This window comes from Hordeum vulgare, chromosome 5H (assembly GCF_904849725.1).
Source record: "Hordeum vulgare subsp. vulgare chromosome 5H, MorexV3_pseudomolecules_assembly, whole genome shotgun sequence".
Classification (NCBI taxonomy): Eukaryota; Viridiplantae; Streptophyta; class Magnoliopsida; order Poales; family Poaceae; genus Hordeum; species Hordeum vulgare.
In genome coordinates, this window is record NC_058522.1 from 467,588,717 (window position 1) to 467,610,032 (window position 21,316).

Sequence of the window (21,316 nt, forward strand, 5' to 3'; positions counted from 1 at the left end):
TCGGCAGCGTGACGACGAAGCCCTCACAGATTGATGGAGGCGGGACAACGGCGTCAGAACGCCGAGGTGACTACATTCGCAGCCGATGTAAATTATCTGCGCACGTAATATAATGCAAGCCGGAAGCAATAACGAATAATGATAATATATGTATTTTTCAAGGAATTATTCTACTTAATTAATTTAAGTAAAGTAGAAAATTGAAGAAATATGGCCTGGGCGCCGCGATTGACTCAACGGAGTAGCGGCGTCGAGATGCCAAGGTAGATGTCTGCGCAGGTCATTGGTGTGGCACGACGAGAGCATGATGGAGTCCAAATTCGCGAGGCGGTCTAAATTCCCAACGCGGCGTTTCGTCAAATCGTGGACAAGAAGCTCACTGTACCATTATACTAGAACGTTGATGGCGCGCGTTGTTGCGCCCGTCAACTTTAACGATAGAATGGTTAGAAGTTTCAAAAGTATAGTCACAAATACTAAATTGTTGCAAATATATATATCACTAATAAAATAGTTGATTGGAGCTTGGATTTGATTCGTATATGATTGAAAATTGGCATGTTTATTATCCACATGACTGCCCCTAAGTTGGACATCCTACACATGACTGCGCCTAAGTTGGACATCCTTCCACATGACACTAAGATGGACAAGCAATATCCATACATTGAACCATGAGAGGAAGCGTGCATATCACCAAAGCACCTAGAAAACAAAACAACAAAAGTTATATGGCTCATACAGAAGTCTTTCAGATACAACAGGAACTAGTTTATGTGGTACCACTTAATATATAATGCACATAGTTAAAAATTCTTTCAAAGAATATGAAAAATGAACTAAAATGCCATCACTTAAGAAGTCTTAGAAATATGACTTTGGCCTACTTCTACGAAGGCTAGAGCTATACGGGCATGTTAAAACAGATTATACATAAGAAGTTTTCTACAATATATGAAAACAAAAGTATATGTTACACGAGTTATTCAACCTTTAAATGAAATTTGAAGCATGCAATACACATCGCTAACTGAATAGTAATGAACTGGTCCAGTAGCAGCCTCGAAAATAAGAAACTTGTAGTGGTTAGATTAGTCACAGATTTCTTATCTTATAATAAATGGTGTGATTAGGTATGAAGTGACATAAATTAATGCACAACAAATTAGGCAATCCTTATTTCTTGATATATATATATATATATATATATATATATATATATATATATATATATATATATATATATATATGTCAAAAAACACTTGATAATTCATATAAGTGCAATATTGTCCGGAAGTTCATCTTACAACAAGTGTGGTACATTTGTAACTGTAAGGAAATAGTCAATATGACGTGCACATGTCTACAACATCTGATGATCCGGAAAGATCATGGTACCTTCAATAAAGGTCAATGTCTCAAAAAGTAGGCAAATGAGATACTAAAAAATATTCCAGACGATAATTTTGTGGCAGAAGAAACACAACCAGGCAATTGCAAACCTCACATGTTCAAGTGCTCCAGAACTGGACTTCACATGTAGATGCAAATCTATAGCGGTCGACGTGATCAAACACGTTCCTTTCTTGCATATCCTGCTGCAAAAGGTCATAAAATTATTCAAGGAATTTCAGTACTCCTAGATTTTTAATATAGAATATAACAAGCCTGGAAACAATAATCTGACTAAAAAATAAGTTTGACACCTTTGTAGCAACTATCACCAAAAGTTAGTTTTCAGGATGATTTTTTACCTTAACTTTGTTGTGCACATCTTTTGGAGTTGATATAATTGTAAATCAAAGGAAGCAACTATGATAAGTATACCGTAAGAGGTAAGGAGCTTATTGGCATGGTTGCATCTTGTTAACATGCAACTGACTTGCAATGTTCACATTGCCACTCTCAACACAATTTACTCAGAAATTCAACTATATTATCTCTTTATAAATTTATCTGGAGAAAACCTAAGATATAGATCATAAGAAATCTCATATTTATCCCATTCCAAAACAAGAATACTTGAGGACATCAATGCGGAAATGTTACTAATTGACAAAAAATCACCAAGGAGCAGCAAGGTGTCACTCATAAATTTTGATAAAGACAACCTTCAGTTCACAATGGATGATATTTCAAATTGTACTTAAAATTTGGAAAAATCTGCACCAAACAAGGTGACACCTCGACCATGAGGGAAAAGATAATATAACATCACCAGAGGAGAAGCTCAAGCCTGTGACTTTTCGCATACCAATGAGAAGATGTGTACCCGTCAGCTTCGATCAGGACACGTGACCGCTATCTATACAATAAGCGAGAGATTTAGGTTTACCGTTGGGGATCTAGAAAAAAATGTACCTGTTGGGGAACGAACGCATGGATAGAGGGCATAAACGCGTCGTACATCTTGACGCTGGTTCTATTGCCGCTGTCAGGAGAGCTGGCAAACCGTGGTGGCCTGGTGGGCTTTGCCGCTCGAGTAGCAATCGTTCCGGCTACCGTATGGGGAGCCTGCATCGGCGGGGGTAGAGCAACATCAATCAGCAAGACCGGCTCGTAGGCGGATTGCCTGGGTTAGCTGGATCGACCGCCCCGGGATTCATCCGCATCCCGCACGTCCGCTTGATCCCCTCGCGCGCCTTGCTTCGGCTTGATCCCTTCACATGCTGGATCCCCTCGGGTGCCTCGGATGGACCCTCATCCCGCTCCTGCGTCGCTGAAACCCTCGATCCACGAAAACCGCAAGCATCCTCTCTCTGTATCGAGCGCATGGGCTGAATGACTCGGGCAAACAGTTTTTTTAAGACCAAAAGCATGGGCTGGCAGACGGCCCAGTTGACCAGAGAGCTCCAATTCGGCCTCGGGAGCAGCAGCCAAAGGACAGTTGGGCCATTGTTTTCGACACGCGGGATAGAGATCTGACGGCCAAAAACGTCGCTGAGAGGGCTCGGTTTAGGCTCGGTTTTACTGTCCTTAATAGGCCATGCTGCAATTTGTATACATACAATAGTGCAAACATGCAGAAAATACGATCGCACGAATAATTTATACTGCACAAAATTAACAAGAAGAATAACACATGATCGGGATGTAGCCATAGGAACAAAAGATTTACCCCAAAGCACCAAATTAGTTTCACACGGAGGCACTAGGTAGGATAGCTCGTGGAATCAATTTTTCTTTTGAAACGTAGGCAAAAGCTTTGCCTCATCTATTAAATAAGAGAGAATAGAGTTTGTTACAAACGACACGATTACACGACATGAGGATTACTCTCGCAATATTATGGACCCTAGTATTTTGGCACCGGCGATGACCCAGAGGCTAGCCTCCGACGCGATGGAAGCAAGCAAAATAGTTGGTGGCGTGCTCTTGTGCTTGAAAACTCTTGCATTTCACTCGTTCGAGATCGTCCATGTTACAAGCATTGTGAAGGATGCCTTTGCTTGCCTGAGTGGCGAAGAGCAATCGCAAATACTTGCCCACCAAGCCTCAACCGAGTCGAACAAGGGTCAAGTGTTCATGTCAAGGCCAAGAATGTGGTACTTGTCAATGACTAGGGACCATAGCCTTCTAGTGTAGCGGCACTTGTAGAATAGGTGGGTTCCACATTCTTGCATTCTCTTACAAAGGGGACATAGGCCACAGTTTGGTCACCCTCGCTTCGCCAACCTATCAGCGGTCCAAATTCTGTCTTGTAAAGCCAACCAAGCGAAGAACTTGACTTTTGGAGGAGCCCAAGCCTTTCAAACCATCCTATCCATGCGTGAGAGAACCAACCCGAGGAATTGCGCCTTGTATGCGGATGTCGCCGAGTAAATCCCACTATTCGTGTGCTTCCATATGATGTCGTCCTCGGTCAGCTCATCGAGTTCGACCTCGTGCAAGAGCATCCAAAGAGCAAAAAACTGTGTGACTTGCTCAGTGGAGACGTTGTTTAGTGGTTTGATCTTCAGGATCCATGCATTATTTAATTATTTAATTAAGCTTGAAGGTCACCTACACTTTTTGTTACTTATCTTTCTTTCAAGCATTTTGTATGATGCAATTAGTACTAACATGTCTATCAAAATTTGATTGATTCGACGAGCGGACGAATCTCAGCTGAACAACTCCAGGGCGGGCCGAGGAAGCCACGTCGCGTAGTCGAGGTCGGTTATCTGACGCGAAGTCGATCTCGACATAGGTCAAAAATCCGTTCTCCGATCGAGTAAGTCAGGCCGCTGCGATATACTCCCTCCGTAAACTAATATAAGATCATTTAGAACACTATTTTAATAATATATATCTAAACGCTTTTATATTAGTTTAGTACTCGAGAGTAACCCGGGCCGACAACTCGTTGTTTTCCTTTCTCCATGCGTGGGTGTTTGAGCGATTCCGACACCAACTGTTATCCGTGCCTACCAGTCCTAGGCTCCTAGCCATGTGGCTGCTTTTGTAATTGTTGCTTCATGTAGCACCGTGCTTTTCCATGTACCTGACGGGGATTATTGGGGAGTAGTTTGGTGGATACTTGAACGCTATCGCACGCATAGCTACTGTCCACATATTAACCATGCGTGACCACGAGCACGAGCAGATGAAGGAGGCAGTGGCGGAGCTTGATTTTTTATTGAGGGGTAGAGTTGAGGATGACAAAACAACAAATTCCGCATAAACTTTAGTAATCTTTAATTTTTTAACTTAACAACTAATGTCATTTCACATAGTTTCTCTAGGGTAGGGGCTATGCCCCCCTTGGCCCTAGTGAAGCCCCCCCCCCCTCCCCCCCCCCCCACTTGGAGCAGGCATAGGGCGGATAAAAAGAAAACCTCCTCCAATTCAAAGTCGTCTTCAAGTTACCCATGCGACCCTCAAACTTGTGTCTCACAAACACGTATGTTGCCTTCCTCTTTCACTTCATTGCCGCCTATCCTTCTTTGACACCCGACCACACCGTGTACATCAACGTTTCTGCGACGAACAATGCCTAGTTTAACTATTGTGTGTCCAACACGCGAAGCTTTCGCAAATCACAACGGTGTGCATAAAGGATGACATGCGTCGCACCTATTAGGATTGAGCTGCTTGAGGTTCATGTTTTATCTTTTCATGGTAAACAATTAAAGAAAATTGAATACGGCATTTAAGAACAATTTCAACTCTAAAAAATATTTAAAAGTAAAATAATTATATCGGGCTTATGAAAAATAATGGCCATCCAAAAATAAATTTTAGAAATTCATTTTATTTTAGTAACTCTATTTTGGGCCTTATAATAATTCCCGAAAACAAAGTCATGGTTCAAATAACGCCCAAAAAGATTTTGAAGTCCGAATAATAGTCACAACATTTCCAACTGTTTTTTGGTTCTCGAGGAAAACGATACGCACAGTTGGAGGGGCGAGAGAAAAGGCGATCGGGAGGCGATCCCAACTGCCCCCAGCGACACCGGCCGCCACCGGTCCCTGCCTCCTCCGTTGCCCACTCCGGCGACGTGAGGAGGTGGGGACGACGGCGCTGCGGCGCCGGGTTGTAGTTGTTGGGGAACGTCGCATGGGAAACAAAAATTTTCCTACGCGCACGAAGACCTATCATGGTGATGTCCATCTACGAGAGGGGATGAGTGATCTACGTACCCTTGTAGATCGTACAACAGAAGCGTTAGAGAATGTGGTTGATGTAGTGGAACGTCCTCACGTCCCTCGATCCGCCCCGCGAACAATCCCACGATCAGTCCCACGATCTAGTACCGAACGGACGGCACCTCCGCGTTCAACACACGTACAGCTCGACGATGATCTCGGCCTTCTTGATCCAGCAAGAGAGACGGAGAGGTAGAAGAGTTCTCCGGCAGCGTGACGGCTCTCCGGAGGTTGGTGATGATCTTGTCTCAGCAGGGCTCCGCCCGAGCTCCGCAGAAACACGATCTAGAGGAAAAACTATGGAGGTATGTGGTCGGGCAGCCGTGAGAAAGTCGTCTCAAATCTGCCCTAAAAGCCCCATATATATAGGAGGAGGGAGGGGGACCTTGCCTTGGGGTCCAAGGGATCCCCAAGGGGTCGGCCGAGCCAGGGGGGAGGACTCTCCCCCCCCAAACCGAGTCCTACTTGGTTTGGTGGGAGGGAGTCCTTCCCCCTTCCCACTTCTTCCCTTTTTTTTTTTCTTTCCTTTGATTTTTTCTCTCTTGGCGCATAGGGGATTGGTGGGCTGTCCCACCAGCCCACTAAGGGCTGGTGTGACCCCCCCAAATGCCTATGGGCTTCCCCGGAGTGGGTTGCCCCCCTCCGGTGAACTCCCGGAACCCATTCGTCATTCCCGGTACATTCCCGGTAACTCCGAGAACCTTCCGGTAATCAAATGAGGTCATCCTATATATCAATCTTCATTTCCGGACTATTCCGGAAACCCTCGTGACGTCCGTGATCTCATCCGGGACTCCGAACAACATTCGGTAACCAACCATATAACTCAAATACGCATAAAACAATGTCGAACCTTAAGTGTGCAGACCCTGCGGGTTCGAGAACTATGTAGACATGACCCGAGAGACTCCTCGGTCAATATCCAATAGCGGGACCTGGATGCCCATATTGGATCCTACATATTCTACGAAGATCTTATCGTTTGAACCTCAGTGCCAAGGATTCGTATAATCCCGTATGTCATTCCCTTTGTCCTTCGGTATGTTACTTGCCCGAGATTCGATCGTCAGTATCCGTATACCTATTTCAATCTCGTTTACCGGCAAGTCTCTTTACTCGTTCCGTAATACAAGATCTCGTAACTTACACTAAGTCACATTGCTTGCAAGGCTTGTGTGTGATGTTGTATTACCGAGTGGGCCCCGAGATACCTCTCCGTCACACGGAGTGACAAATCCCAGTCTTGATCCATACTAACTCAACTAACACCTTCGGAGATACCTGTAGAGCATCTTTATAGTCACCCAGTTACGTTGCGACGTTTGATACACACAAAGCATTCCTCCGGTGTCAGTGAGTTATATGATCTCATGGTCATAGGAATAAATACTTGACACGCAGAAAACAGTAGCAACAAAATGACACGATCAACATGCTATGTCTATTAGTTTGGGTCTAGTCCATCACGTGATTCTCCTAATGACGTGATCCAGTTATCAAACAACAACACCTTGTTCATAATCAGAAGACACTGACTATCATCGATCAACTGGCTAGCCAACTAGAGGCATGCTAGGGACGGTGTTTTGTCTATGTATCCACACATGTAAATGAGTCTTCATTCAATACAATTATAGCATGGATAATAAACTATTATCTTGATACAGGAATTATAATAATAACTATACATTTATTATTGCCTCTAGGGCATAATTCCAACAGTCTCCCACTTGCACTAGAGTCAATAATCTAGCCCTCACATCACCATGTGAATTACATTGTAATAAATCTAACACCCATACAGTTCTGGTGTCGATCATGTTTTCGTCGTGGAAGAGGTTTAGTCAGCGGGTCTGCTACATTCAGATCCGTGTGCACTTTGCATATATTTACGTCCTCCTCCTCGACGTAGTAGCGGATGAGGTTGAAGCGTCGTTTGATGTGTCTGGTCTTCTTGTGAAACCGTGGTTCCTTTGCTAAGGCAATGGCACCAGTGTTGTCACAGAACAAGGTTATTGGATCCAGTGCACTTGGCACCACTCCAAGATCCGTCATGAACTGCTTCATCCAGACACCCTCCTTAGCCGCCTCCGAGGCAGCCATGTATTCCGCTTCACATGTAGAATCTGCTACGACGCTTTGCTTGGAACTGCACCAGCTTACTGCACCCCTATTAAGAATAAATACGTATCCGGTTTGCGACTAGAGTCGTCTGGATCTATGTCAAAGCTTGCATCGACGTAACCTTTTACGGCGAGCTCTTCGTCACCTCCATACACGAGAAACATCTCCTTAGTCCTTTTCAGGTACTTCAGGATATTCTTGACCGCCGTCCAGTGATCCACTCCTGGATTACTCTGGAACCTACCTGCCATACTTATGGCCAGGCTAACATCCGGTCTAGTGCACAGCATTGCATACATGATAGAGCCTACGGCTGAAGCATAGGGGACGGAGCGCATATGCTCTCTATCTTCATCAGTTGCTGGGCACTGAGTCTTACTCAATCTTGTACCTTGTAACACCGGCAAGAACCCTTTCTTGGACTGTTCCATTTTGAACCTCTTCAAAACTTTATCAAGGTATGTGCTTTGTGAAAGTCCTATCAGGCGTTTTGATCTATCCCTATAGATCTTAATGCCTAGAATGTAAGCAGCTTCTCCTAGGTCCTTCATAGAGAAACTTTTATTCAAGTAACCTTTTATGCTCTCCAAAAGCTCTACGTTGTTTCCATTCAGTAATATGTCATCCACATATAATATTAGAAACGCCACAGAGCTCCCACTCACTTTCTTGTAAATACAAGATTCTCCAACCACTTGTATAAACCCAAATGCTTTGATCACCTCATCAAAGCGCTTGTTCCAACTCCGAGATGCTTGCACCAGTCCATAAATGGATCGCTGGAGCTTGCACACCTTGTCAGCATTTTTAGGATCGACAAAAACCTTCGGGTTGCATCATATACAACTCTTCCTTAAGGAATCCATTAAGGAAAGCCGTTTTCACATCCATCTGCCAGATTTCATAATCGAAAAATGCAGCTATTGCTAACATGATTCTGACGGACTTAAGCATCGCTACGGGTGAGAAGGTCTCATCGTAGTCAACTCCTGGAACTTGTGAAAAACCTTTTGCCACAAGTCGAGCTTTATAAACGGTCACATTACCGTCAGCGTCCGTCTTCTTCTTAAAGATCCATTTGTTCTGAATAGCCTTGCGGCCTTCAGGTAGTATCTCCAAAGTCCACACTTTGTTCTCATACATGGATCCTATCTCGGATTTCATGGCTTCTAGCCATTTGTTGGAATCTGGGCCCACCATTGCTTCTTCATAATTTGCAGGTTCATTGTTGTCTAACAACATGATTGACAAGACGGGATTACCGTACCACTCTGGAGCTGGGCGTGATCTCGTCGACCTGCGTGGTTCAACAGAAACTTGAACTGGAGTTTCATGATCATCATCATTAACTTCCTCCTCAACCGGCGTCGCAATGACAGAGGTTTCCCCTTGCCCTGCGCCACCATCCAGAGGGATGAGAGGTTCGACAACCTCGTCAAGTTCTATCTTCCTCCCACTCAATTCTCTCGAGAGAAACTCCTTCTCGAGAAAAGTTCCGTTTTTAGCAACAAACACTTTGCCCTCGGATTTGAGATAGAAGGTGTACCCAACTGTCTCCTTTGGGTAACCTATGAAGATGCACTTTTCCGCTTTGGGTTCCAGCTTTTCAGGCTGAAGCTTTTTGACATAAGCATCACATCCCCAAACTTTAAGAAACGACAACTTTGGTCTTTTGCCATACCACAGTTCGTATGGTGTCGTCTCAACGGATTTTGATGGTGCCCTATTTAAAGTGAATGCAGCTGTTTCTAATGCATAACCCCAAAATGATAACGGCAAATCAGTAAGAGACATCATAGATCGCACCATCTCTAACAAAGTACGATTACGACGTTCGGACACACCATTACGCTGTGGTGTTCTAGGCGGTGTTAACTGCGAAACAATTCCACATTGTCTTAAGTGAGTACCAAACTCGAAACTCAGATATTCACCCCCACGATCAGACCGTAGGAACTTGATCTTCTTGTTACGATGATTTTCTACTTCACTCTGAAATTGCTTGAACTTTTCAAATGTTTCAGACTTGTGCTTCATCAAGTAGACATAACCATATCTACTTAAATCGTCAGTGAAGGTGAGAAAATAACGATATCCGCCGCGTGCCTCCACGCTCATCGGACCACACACATCGGTATGTATGATTTCCAACAAGTCACTTGCACGCTCCATTGTTCCGGAGAACGGAGTTTTAGTCATCTTGCCCATGAGGCATGGTTCGCACGTGTCAAGTGAATCAAAGTCAAGTGACTCCAAAAGTCCATCAGCATTGAGTTTTTTCATGCGCTTTACACCAATATGACCCAAGCGGCAGTGCCACAAAAATATGGCGCTATCATTGTTTACTCTAACTCTTTTGGTCTCAATGTTATGTATATGTGTATCGCTATCGAGATTCAATATGAACAATCCTCTCACATTCGGTGCATGACCATAAAAGATGTTACTCATAGAAATAGAACAACCATTATTCTCAGACTTAAAAGAGTAACCGTCTCGCAATAAACAAGATCCAGATATAATGTTCATGCTCAACGCAGGCACTAAATAACAATGATTTAAGTTCATCACTAATCCCGATGGTAGCTGAAGTGACACGGTGCCGACGGCGATTGCATCAACCTTGGAACCGTTTCCTACGCGCATCGTCACTTCGTCTTTCGCCAGCCTTCGTCTATTCCGTAGTTCCTGCTTCGAGTTGCAAATGTGAGCAACAGAACCGGTATCGAATACCCAGGCACTACTACGAGAGCCGGTTAAGTACACATCAATAACATGTATATCAAATATACCTGATTTTTCTTTGCCCGCCTTCTTATCTGCCAGATACTTGGGGCAATTGCGCTTCCAGTGACCCATACCCTTGCAATAGAAGCACTCTGTTTCAGGCTTAGGTCCAGCCTTGGGTTTCTTCGGTGGATTGGCAACACGCTTGCCGCTCTTCTTCGAATTGCCCTTCTTGCCTTTGCCGTTTCTCTTGAAACTAGTGGTCTTGCTCACCATCAACACTTGATGTTCTTTACGGAGTTCAGACTCTGCGACTTTCAGCATCGCAAACAACTCGCCGAGAGACTTGTTCATCCCTTGCATGTTGTAGTTCAACACAAAGCCTTTATAGCTTGGCGGCAGTGATTGGAGGATTCTGTCAGTGATAGCTTCTTGCGGGAGTTCAATCCCTAGTTCAGCTAGACGGTTTGAGTACCCAGACATTTTGAGCACATGTTCACTGACAGACGAGTTTTCCTCCATCTTGCAAGCATAGAATTTATCGGAGGTCTCATACCTCTCGATCCGGGCGTTCTTCTGAAAGATAAACTTCAACTCCTGGAACATCTCAAATGCTCCATGACGCTCAAAGCGACGTTGAAGCCCCGGCTCTAAGCCATACAAGACTGCACATTGAACTATTGAGTAGTCCTCCTTACGTGCTAACCAAGTGTTCTTAACATCCTGATCGGCCGTATCGGGTGGTTCATCTCCTAGCGCAGCATTAAGGACATAATCCTTCTTTCCAGCTTGTAGGATTAGCTTAAGATTACGAGCCCAGTCTTCAAAGTTGCTTCCATCATCTTTCAACTTAGCTTTCTCTAGGAACGTATTAAAATTGAGGATGACACTTGCGTGAGCCATGATCTACAACACAAATATATTCAAAGTGGACTTAGACTATGTTCAAGATAATTAGAGTTCAACTTAATCAAATTATATGCTAAACTCCCACTCAAAAAGTACATCTCTCTAGTCATTTGAGTGGTTCATGATCCACTTACACTATCCCAAGTCCGATCATCACGTGAGTCAAGAGTAGTTTCAGTGGTAAGCATCCCTATGCTAATCACATCAACTATATGATTCATGATCGACCTTTTGGTCTCATGTGTTCCGAGGCCATGTCTGCACATGCTAGGCTCGTCAAGCTTAACCCGAGTGTTCCGCGTGCGCAACTGTTTTGCACCCGTTGTATGTGAACGTTGAGTCTATCACACCCGATCATCACGTGGTGTCTCGAAACGACGAACTGTAGCAACGGTGCACAGTCGGGGAGAACACAATTTCGTCTTGAAATTTCAGTGAGAGATCACCTCATAATGCTACCGTCGTTCTAAGCAAAATAAGGTGCATGAAAGGATTAACATCACATGCAATTCATAAGTGACATGATATGGCCATCATCACGTGCTTCTTGATCTCCATCACCAAAGCACCGGCACGATCTTCTTGTCACCGGCGCCACACCATGATCATCCATCAACGTGTTGCCATCGGGGTTGTCGTGCTACTTATGCTATTACTACTAAAGCTACATCCTAGCAAAATAGTAAACGCATCTGCAAGCACAAACATTAGTATAAAGACAACCCTATGGCTCCTGCCGGTTGCCGTACCATCGACGTGCAAGTCGATATTTCTATTACAACATGATCATCTCATACATCCAATATATCACATCACATCATTGGCCATATCACATCACAATCATACCCTGCAAAAACAAGTTAGACGTCCTCTAATTTTGTTGTTGCATGTTTTACGTGGTGACCAAGGGTATCTAGTAGGATCGCATCTTACTTACGCAAACACCACAACGGAGATCTATGAGTTGCTATTTAACCTCATCCAAGGACCTCCTCGGTCAAATCCGATTCAACTAAAGTTGGAGAAACCGTCACTTGCCAGTCATCTTTGAGCAAGGGGGGTTACTCGTAACGATGAAACCAGTCTCTCGTAAGCGTACGAGTAATGTCGGTCCAAGCCGCTTCAATCCAACAATATCGCGAAATCAAGAAAAGACTAAGGAGGGCAGCAAAACGCACATCACCGCCCACAAAACCTTTTGTGTTCTACTCGAGAAGACATCTACGCATGAACCTAGCTCATGATGCCACTGTTGGGGAACGTCGCATGGGAAACAAAAATTTTCCTACGCGCACAAAGACCTATCATGGTGATGTCCATCTACGAGAGGGGATGAGTGATCTACGTACCCTTGTAGATCGTACAGCAGAAGCGTTAGAGAACGCGGTTGATGTAGTGGAACGTCCTCACGTCCCTCGATCCGCCCCGCGAACAATCCCGCGATCAGTCCCACGATCTAGTACCGAACGGACGGCACCTCCGCGTTCAGCACACGTACAGCTCGACGATGATCTCGGCCTTCTTGATCCAGCAAGAGAGACGGAGAGGTAGAAGAGTTCTCCGGCAGCGTGACGGCGCTCCGGAGGTTGGTGATGATCTTGTCTCAGCAGGGCTCCGCCCGAGCTCCGCAGAAACACGATCTAGAGGAAAAACTATGGAGGTATGTGGTCGGGCAGCCGTGAGAAAGTCGTCTCAAATCTGCCCTAAAAGCCCCATATATATAGGAGGAGGGAGGGGGACCTTGCCTTGGGGTCCAAGGGATCCCCAAGGGGTCGGCCGAGCCAGGGGGGAGGACTCTCCCCCCCCAAACCGAGTCCTACTTGGTTTGGTGGGAGGGAGTCCTTCCCCCTTCCCACTTCTTCCCTTTTTTTTTCTTTCCTTTGATTTTTTCTCTCTTGGCGCATAGGGGATTGGTGGGCTGTCCCACCAGCCCACTAAGGGCTGGTGTGACCCCCCCAAATGCCTATGGGCTTCCCCGGAGTGGGTTGCCCCCCTCCGGTGAACTCCCGGAACCCATTCGTCATTCTCGGTACATTCCCGGTAACTCCGAGAACCTTCCGGTAATCAAATGAGGTCATCCTATATATCAATCTTCGTTTCCGGACTATTCCGGAAACCCTCGTGACGTCCGTGATCTCATCCGGGACTCCGAACAACATTCAGTAACCAACCATATAACTCAAATACGCATAAAACAATGTCGAACCTTAAGTGTGCAGACCCTGCGGGTTCGAGAACTATGTAGACATGACCCGAGAGACTCCTCGGTCAATATCCAATAGCGGGACCTGGATGCCCATATTGGATCCTACATATTCTACGAAGATCTTATCGTTTGAACCTCAGTGCCAAGGATTCGTATAATCCCGTATGTCATTCCCTTTGTCCTTCGGTATGTTACTTGCCCGAGATTCGATCGTCAGTATCCGTATACCTATTTCAATCTCGTTTACCGGCAAGTCTCTTTACTCGTTCCGTAATACAAGATCCCGTAACTTACACTAAGTCACATTGCTTGCAAGGCTTGTGTGTGATGTTGTATTACCGAGTGGGCCCCGAGATACCTCTCCGTCACACGGAGTGACAAATCCCAGTCTTGATCCATACTAACTCAACTAACACCTTCGGAGATACCTGTAGAGCATCTTTATAGTCACCCAGTTACGTTGCGACGTTTGATACACAAAAAGCATTCCTCCGGTGTCAGTGAGTTATATGATCTCATGGTCATAGGAATAAATACTTGACACGCAGAAAACAGTAGCAACAAAATGACACGATCAACATGCTACGTCTATTAGTTTGGGTCTAGTCCATCACGTGATTCTCCTAATGACGTGATCCAGTTATCAAACAACAACACCTTGTTCATAATCAGAAGACACTGACTATCATCGATCAACTGGCTAGCCAACTAGAGGCATGCTAGGGACGGTGTTTTGTCTATGTATCCACACATGTAAATGAGTCTTCATTCAATACAATTATAGCATGGATAATAAACTATTATCTTGATACAGGAATTATAATAATAACTATACATTTATTATTGCCTCTAGGGCATAATTCCAACAGTAGTTAGGGTTGGCCTAGTGTTTTCTTGGGACGCCGTTGGGGTGGTGGGAGCGGCGTCCGGGCAAATAAATCTGCCTCAACTCTATTCCCACACTGACAACGACCTTCACGGCGGCGTCTCAGAGTTGATGGCAACATGTGCTGCTCGGTCCTTCAGATCGGCAGCTTGGTCTTCTTGCCGTTCTTCAGATCTGGCGAGATCAGTTTCTCGATCTGTCACTGGCGTTCGTGGTTATTCGCGACGGCGCTGGCGGCTGGGGCAAGGTGGTTCTTCTGGAGCGAGGATGCCGGTCCGGAGGTGGTGGATCTGCCGTTCCTCTCCGACTTCGTCGACGGGAGGCGACAAATCATGATCCAAGACAGCACGGGGAAGTCCCCCGATCGACGTGCCACAACGACATGTGCCTTGCTGCGTGCAGCGGGCCTGTTCATCGACTCACAAAGCCTCGTTGGCGATGGTGCTTTCTCGGACCTTGGGATGGTGGAGGCTCGGCGTCTCTTCCGGCGTTCGCCTCGGCGGCGCTGGAGTTGGGCGGCGGCCGTTCGCTACGGTGGTTGCAGAAAACCCTAGGGATCGTTTTGTATTTCTCGATCTTTTAGGATCTTATCTGCAAATTCAGGATAATCATTTTATCCCGGTTTATCTTTTAGTTTTCACGTGTGTTGCTTATTATAACTTGTTTTTCGATTAATGAAATATGTGGTTACTCAAAAAAAAAACATTTCCAACCGTTTTATTTCGAAGAAGTCACCTTATCTCCTTTCATGTTTGAATTGGAAACCGTTTGTTTGGATATTCTGAAACCCAAATAAATTTTCAAATGCATCCAATATCCAAATGAAGCACGTCGGGAAAGCCATTTATCCCCTCTCTATTCAAATACTCATCAAGTAGTAATAATATAATATCTTAAAAGTTGAAACTCTACTGAAATTCTAACAAGGTGAAAGCAAAACAGTGCTACCGGCCCAATCCAATCAACCGGCAGTCTCGAAAAGAATCAGGTCCTGTTCAGACCCATCGCACTCCGCCGCTGTCCGCTCGCCCAAACCCCGCGCCGCACAGCCGCCACGGCCAGCAGCAGCAACGCACCCGCCGCAAAACCCGCACCCGCCGACCGCGAGGCCGTTCCCATGTCTCCCTCCGCGCCGCCGGCCGCCCTCCGCCTCGCGAGCCCGCCCAAAGCTCTCCTCCCGGCCCTCCCACCGTCCTCCAGTCGCTCCCCCCGCCTCTCCATGTCGACCCCGTCTCGTCCCCGCGCCACGCCTCTCGCCGCGGCCGGCGGGGGCGGCGCGGCCCCTTCCCTCCTCGCCGCCGACCCGGCCCACCGCGACTCGGTCATCCTCGCGGCGCGCGGTGCCATGACGAACTGCCTCGGCGAGACCCACCTCGACCTCGTCGTCCCCGGGCTCCGCCTCGCCGCCAAGGGCAAGGTTAGCAAAGCGTCGACCTACCTGTCACGGGAGGTTCTCGTGAGTGACCGTTGGTGTCTGATGGGCAGGTTAGGGACGTCTACGAGAGCGGGGAGCACCTGGTGCTGGTGACCACCGACCGCCAGAGCGCGTTCGACCGTGTCCTTGCCTCCATCCCGTTCAAAGGGCAGGTATGCTCTCAGTCCTCTGCTGTTAAAATACGCTAATATTGATAATCATAGCATTTTGCGGGTTAAAGTTTGATGCATTTTGTTGATAATTCAAGTTCCATATAAATCTTTGTTAAAATAGCATACTGCCATGTTTCAAGTAATATAGCAAGCTTAAAGCATTTTTCATAGTCATGTCTACAGTCATGTCCATTGTTCGTGTAGCATATAACATTCTTAAGCCGCATCATGCTTTTTCTTCTGTCCCTTTATACCGAAGTGCATAACCTGAATAAGCTAGAATCGTGAAGAAGTTACTCTGTTGTGCTTTAATACAAATGTTCATTTCAGGTTCTTAACGAGACAAGCCTTTGGTGGTTCAATAGGACTAGCCATATCACTCCAAATGCAGTTGTCTCTTGTCCCGACAAGAATGTGACAATTGCCAAAAGGTGCTCAGTTTTTCCAGTTGAATTTGTTGGTGAGCCCTAGCTCGTGCTGCATATCTCGCTTATTTCTCCTACTAGTTTGCAATCTTACCAGGCACAATCTTGATGGAAGTGCTAAGCAATTGGTTTGTTTTCAGTGAGGGGATTCGTTACTGGAAGCACTGATACATCACTATGGACAGTTTATAACAAGGGTGTGAGGAATTACTGTGGAAATGTCATTCCTGATGGTATGCTAACAAATATTGATACAATATGGATGTCTCCTCCTTCTCTCTTATGAGTGGATTTCTTGTTACAGGCATGGTAAAGAATCAAAAGCTACCAGCAAATATCCTCACGCCGACAACTAAAGCTGCTGATCATGACGTCCCTATCACTCCTGATGAGGTTTCCCCTTTTTCTTTTCTTCCTGAAATTCCGTCTCTTCCCATAGTCTAGAACATAGAGAATACATGTTGTCAGGATCAGATCTCCTCCAAACTAATACTAGTTTATAGAGGGAAAGGATTGCTAAATGATCTTGGATTATTTTCTAACATTGGCATTGCTTAAGTTGCTTCCAGTATTCGCTGCTTTGATCCAACTGAAAAATATTCAAAAGCTCAAGACTCATCATTCTGTAAGAAGGTTGCTGCTAGTTATTGAAGTCTATCATTTGCTTGCTAATCGTAAATATATCTACTTTAGTATTGTGCAGTGCATTACACCTTTTATTCTTTATTGAAGTGTTCCTGCTGAGATCACCTTCTGTCATTACGTTATTTTCCGTTGAAAGAGTCCCTTATTTGATGGTATTCTTCAGATAGTCAAGTCAGGGCTGATGTCCAAGGAGGATTTTGATGAGGCAAGAAGCAAAGCCTTAGGATTATTTGAGTATGGACAGGTAACCTTTTATGTCATCTCCTTTCTAGAAGCTCCCAGGTCCATGTTTAGGGCCCTCCCCAATTGACTTCACTGACCAAGCTTGAAGCTTAAGAATTGTGTTCCACAAGTGACACTGACCATGTTTGACATATTGAGCTTGGAATACTTACGTTTTTTGCCAATGCATTCAATTTTGATCCTTGTTGATTGTCCTCTTAATTTTATATATGCCCATAGTTATTATTTTGTAAACATATCTACATGGAGGCCTAACTGTTTTGAGACAATATAGTCTAGTGAGTTAAGACCCTGTGCATGCTATTTTTATTCACCACTCACCCATAGCCATAGCTGATTGTTCTCTTCTTGCAGCAAGTGGCATTAGAGAATGGAGTAATTCTAGTTGACACAAAGTATGAGTTTGGAAAAACAGCTGATGGGACAATTGTGTTGATCGATGAGGTTGTCTTTTCTGACTTACGCTTTGTTCTATGTATTCAGTTACCCTTTGCTATCATTCCTATGCATGAAGCCAAATCCCATGAGGTCTCTCTCTCTTGTTTTGTGTATAAGCATATACATGGTAGAGCTCTTTCAGTGCAGACATTTAAGCTTTGATATTTTTAATGTGTGATATATTCAACCTGTATGGCTAGACTTGAGAATTTGAGATCATTGCACCAAGTAACTAACTATACATATGTAAAAGATCCGAGAGATTGTACAGCGTTGATATTCATTTTTATGAGATATTTCCTGGGAAGTTGGGTTGTTACTTCTACAAAATCATGATGATATCCTACTTTCCAATAAGCAGATACATACACCTGACTCCAGCAGATATTGGATTGCTAATTCATATGAAGAGAGATTCAAATCTGGCCTTGAACCTGAAAATGTTGACAAGGTAACCTGGAATTATTCGCGCACAAACGCTAAAGGGTGCACTTTACCCTCTGCGACTTTCCGCGTCAGTAATACTATTTATAATGGAAATGCTGAAAAGGTGATTTAATTTTTGCCAGGAGTTCTTAAGGCTGTGGTTTAAGAATAATTGCAATCCATATGAAGATAAGGTATCTTACATTTCTTCCCCGTCTGTCTGTTAACACTGCTTAAGCATGTTTTCCATAGTGAGCCCGATATCAATCCTAAATTAATCATGGAACTGACAGTCAGAAATTTCCAGTGCATCAATTCCATGGTTTTATTTATGCTTATTAATTATTCTGAAATACAGGTTCTACCAGAAGCTCCTGAAGAACTAGTTTCTGAACTTGCTTGGCGGTATGATAGTTTCTGTAGCTTCCCCTTGTTTTCCATTTAAGGGCAGTTTTTGAACCATCAGATTGTTCTCATCTCTACGTACATATGAAACTGAAGAAAGCATCATATATTGTGGTAGTTGTGTAATTGTTTCCATGAATATCCGCTGCAGGTACATATTCCTGTTTGAAACAATTACAAATACAAAGTTTGAGATCCCAGAAACACAGGTATGTAGGGCTGGCTTTATTTGTCTTGCTTAGTAGTAGTAACCAAGTACTTGAGCCTTGTTTTGTTAACTGCAGGAACCAATCCATGAAAGGATATCAAGGAACGTGGCACAAGCCTTACGGAATTTGTAATTGCTAACACTGGTAAAAGTGCTTGCTCATGACAATAAGAGGTGCACTTCTGCTACCTAGATTCTCCCCACTGAGCGGATAATCACATGAGCTATAAGCTGATGAGTAATATCCTCCCCACTGAAGATTGGATTTATTTTAGACGGAGCAGGAGTGCAATGCCCGGTTATGTAATACTATGGGAGAGTAGAGAAATAATTGAAATTGGCCGTTGACCTCCTGATGTTTGGAGTGCTGGAGAAGATGAATGCAATATGCAACTTTCTATTACCTGTCTTGTGTAAAAGTTGCAGAGCTCGCCCCAATTTTTGTTTGACCATTTGACTCTGTCTTGTACAAATATTTTTTGCTCCACGCATTTCCCAAATTATCTGTGAAGATGACGAATCGTAGACCTATGGCTTCCCTGTGACAACTTGGAGAACAATGTATCTGTACTTTAAGATAACACTCTGATCCACCATTTCATGTCCACATCTCTCTGATTATTTAAATTTACTTATGCTACTTTCGGAGCGAGTCTTGACTCCTTGGAAGCCAACCACGACCCGGCAACCCAGATCTGGACCTTATTTATAGTTCACGAGCAGAAAGGGATCAAACATCAAAGCAGCACGGAGGTCCAACAATGGCGGAGAAGGGCGTGAAGGTGTTCGGCATGTGGGCGAGCCCCATGGTCATCCGGGTGGAGTGGGCGCTCCGGCTCAAGGGCGTCGTGTACGAGTACGTCGACGAGGACCTCGCCAGCAAGAGCGACGCGCTGCTCCGCCGCAACCCGGTGACCAAGAAGGTGCCGGTGCTGGTCCACGACGGCAAGCCGATCGTGGAGTCCACCATCATCGTCGAGTACATCGACGAGGCGTGGAAGGACGGCTACCCCATCATGCCGGCCGACCCCCACGACCGGGCTCAGGCGAGGTTCTGGGCCAGGTTCGCCGACGACAAGGTACACACGCATATGCACCATCTGTTCAGCAAAGCATTAAGCACACATTCCTAGAGTTCTAGTCCGCAGTTGCTCTGATCGATGGCATGATCGGACCTGGTTTGTTCAGTGCAACGCCGCCATCTACCCGGTCTTCACGGCGACCGGCAAGGCGCAGCGGGAGGTGGTGCGCGAGGCACAGCGGTGCCTGAAGACGCTGGAGACGGCCCTGGAGGGGAAGAAGTTCTTCGGGGGCGACGCCATCGGCTACCTCGACGTCGTGGTTGGGTGGTACGCGTACTGGCTGCCGGTCATCGAGGAGGTCTCCGGCGCCAGCATCGTCACCGACGAGGAGCTCCCTCTGATGAAGGCCTGGTTCGACCGGTTCCTGGCCGTCGACGTGGTGAAGGACACCCTGCCACCCAGGGACAAGCTCCTGGCGCTCAACAAGGCTCGCCGTGCGCAGCTCCTCTCGGCGTAGAGCTTGTACTACTAGTTCCGGGCCTTCCAGCTACGTAACGCAAGCTTCTATGCCATGGATAAATAAGTGTTGCGCATTTGCACATTGTGCAACAAATGTTTGGAAGTTGAAACTTGTTTCAGCCGCCTGCTTCACATTCTCAGTTTATATAAACTTCATCCACGATGTTGTACGCTACCATATATAGTGCCTACTAATTTCCTCGACTGTGGAAACAAAAATGACAAGGGAATTGTTTCTTCGAAGGACGCCAATAACGGCCGAATGCCAGATTTGAAGGGACCTTCCAGCAAACGATTCCGTTCCCTGCACATATTTGTTCTGCGCAAACCAACACCAATCAACAAAACTTCGCTAACAAAACACAATAAGGTTGCTAGCACAAAAATGGGTCAAAAAAAAGGGACCGCTACACGTTTGCCGGCAAATCTTTTTAAAACACATGCCGTCTCACGAGCTGTCGGATGTGACCCCACCATGCTGCAAAGTGGCGTCTTTCACCTTTGCAACAGGGCTGTTCCAGAAATCTTACAACAAATAACTTGTCACAGAAATCTTTGCAACAAATGTTTTGTTGCAGAAAACTTTTGCAACATAGATATTGTTGCAGGAATTTTTTTTACAATGGTAACGTTGCAGATTTTCTTTTGACTTCACCACTATATGACGTTACGTAAACAAGTTTTACAACACGACTGATGTTACAGAAAAACTTTCATGCAGGGAAGCTTGCAACGCCACAACAAAATTTTGAGGAAGAGAACACTAACACCATGACCAATTGGGGAACTAGATTGAGCGAAGTGATGCTCTTTCTGACAAAAAAAAGAAGAAGTGGTGCTCTGACTAGGTGAGGATAGGAATGGATTGTTTCCAGAAGCATGGGATAAAATTGACACATTGTCCGATCAATTTGAT

The 21,316-nt window shown here is 45.2% G+C and overlaps 2 protein-coding genes and 1 long non-coding RNA gene across 3 annotated transcripts; 2 read left to right on the forward strand and 1 right to left on the reverse strand.

The window, feature by feature from the left end:
• Positions 1-476: 476 nt before the first annotated feature.
• Positions 477-1,718, reverse strand: LOC123396887. The gene is made up of 2 exons (XR_006609930.1): positions 1,508-1,718; positions 477-705 (listed from the first exon to the last, which is right to left on the reverse strand). It is a non-coding gene; the product is annotated as an uncharacterized LOC123396887 (long non-coding RNA).
• Positions 1,719-15,494: 13,776 nt separating this feature from the next.
• LOC123398940 (phosphoribosylaminoimidazole-succinocarboxamide synthase, chloroplastic) lies at positions 15,495-19,379 on the forward strand. The gene is made up of 12 exons (XM_045093382.1): positions 15,495-15,899; positions 15,968-16,069; positions 16,400-16,529; positions 16,635-16,727; positions 16,799-16,887; positions 17,303-17,383; positions 17,737-17,826; positions 18,182-18,271; positions 18,390-18,440; positions 18,605-18,651; positions 18,803-18,860; positions 18,936-19,379. The coding sequence occupies exons 1-12, from the start codon at positions 15,600-15,602 to the stop codon at positions 18,990-18,992; spliced, it is 1,188 nt and encodes a 395-aa protein (XP_044949317.1). The 5' UTR covers positions 15,495-15,599; the 3' UTR covers positions 18,993-19,379.
• A 155-nt stretch (positions 19,380-19,534) lies between these two features.
• Positions 19,535-20,578, forward strand: LOC123398941 (glutathione transferase GST 23). The gene is made up of 2 exons (XM_045093383.1): positions 19,535-19,938; positions 20,048-20,578. Exons 1-2 carry the CDS (start codon positions 19,621-19,623, stop codon positions 20,396-20,398), a joined length of 669 nt encoding a protein of 222 aa, XP_044949318.1. The 5' UTR covers positions 19,535-19,620; the 3' UTR covers positions 20,399-20,578.
• Positions 20,579-21,316: the final 738 nt, after the last annotated feature.

Bases quoted from the DNA above. Each gene is read 5' to 3' on its own strand.
- LOC123398941 (XM_045093383.1), top strand. From the start codon at position 19,621: ATGGCGGAGAAGGGCGTGAAGGTGTTCGGCATGTGGGCGAGCCCCATG. The intron at 19,939-20,047 runs GTACACACGCAT...TGGTTTGTTCAG, and splicing joins CCAGGTTCGCCGACGACAAG to TGCAACGCCGCCATCTACCC.
- LOC123398940 (XM_045093382.1), top strand. From the start codon at position 15,600: ATGTCTCCCTCCGCGCCGCCGGCCGCCCTCCGCCTCGCGAGCCCGCCC. The intron at 16,070-16,399 runs GTATGCTCTCAG...TGTTCATTTCAG, and splicing joins CCATCCCGTTCAAAGGGCAG to GTTCTTAACGAGACAAGCCT. The intron at 17,384-17,736 runs GTAACCTTTTAT...CTCTTCTTGCAG, and splicing joins GATTATTTGAGTATGGACAG to CAAGTGGCATTAGAGAATGG.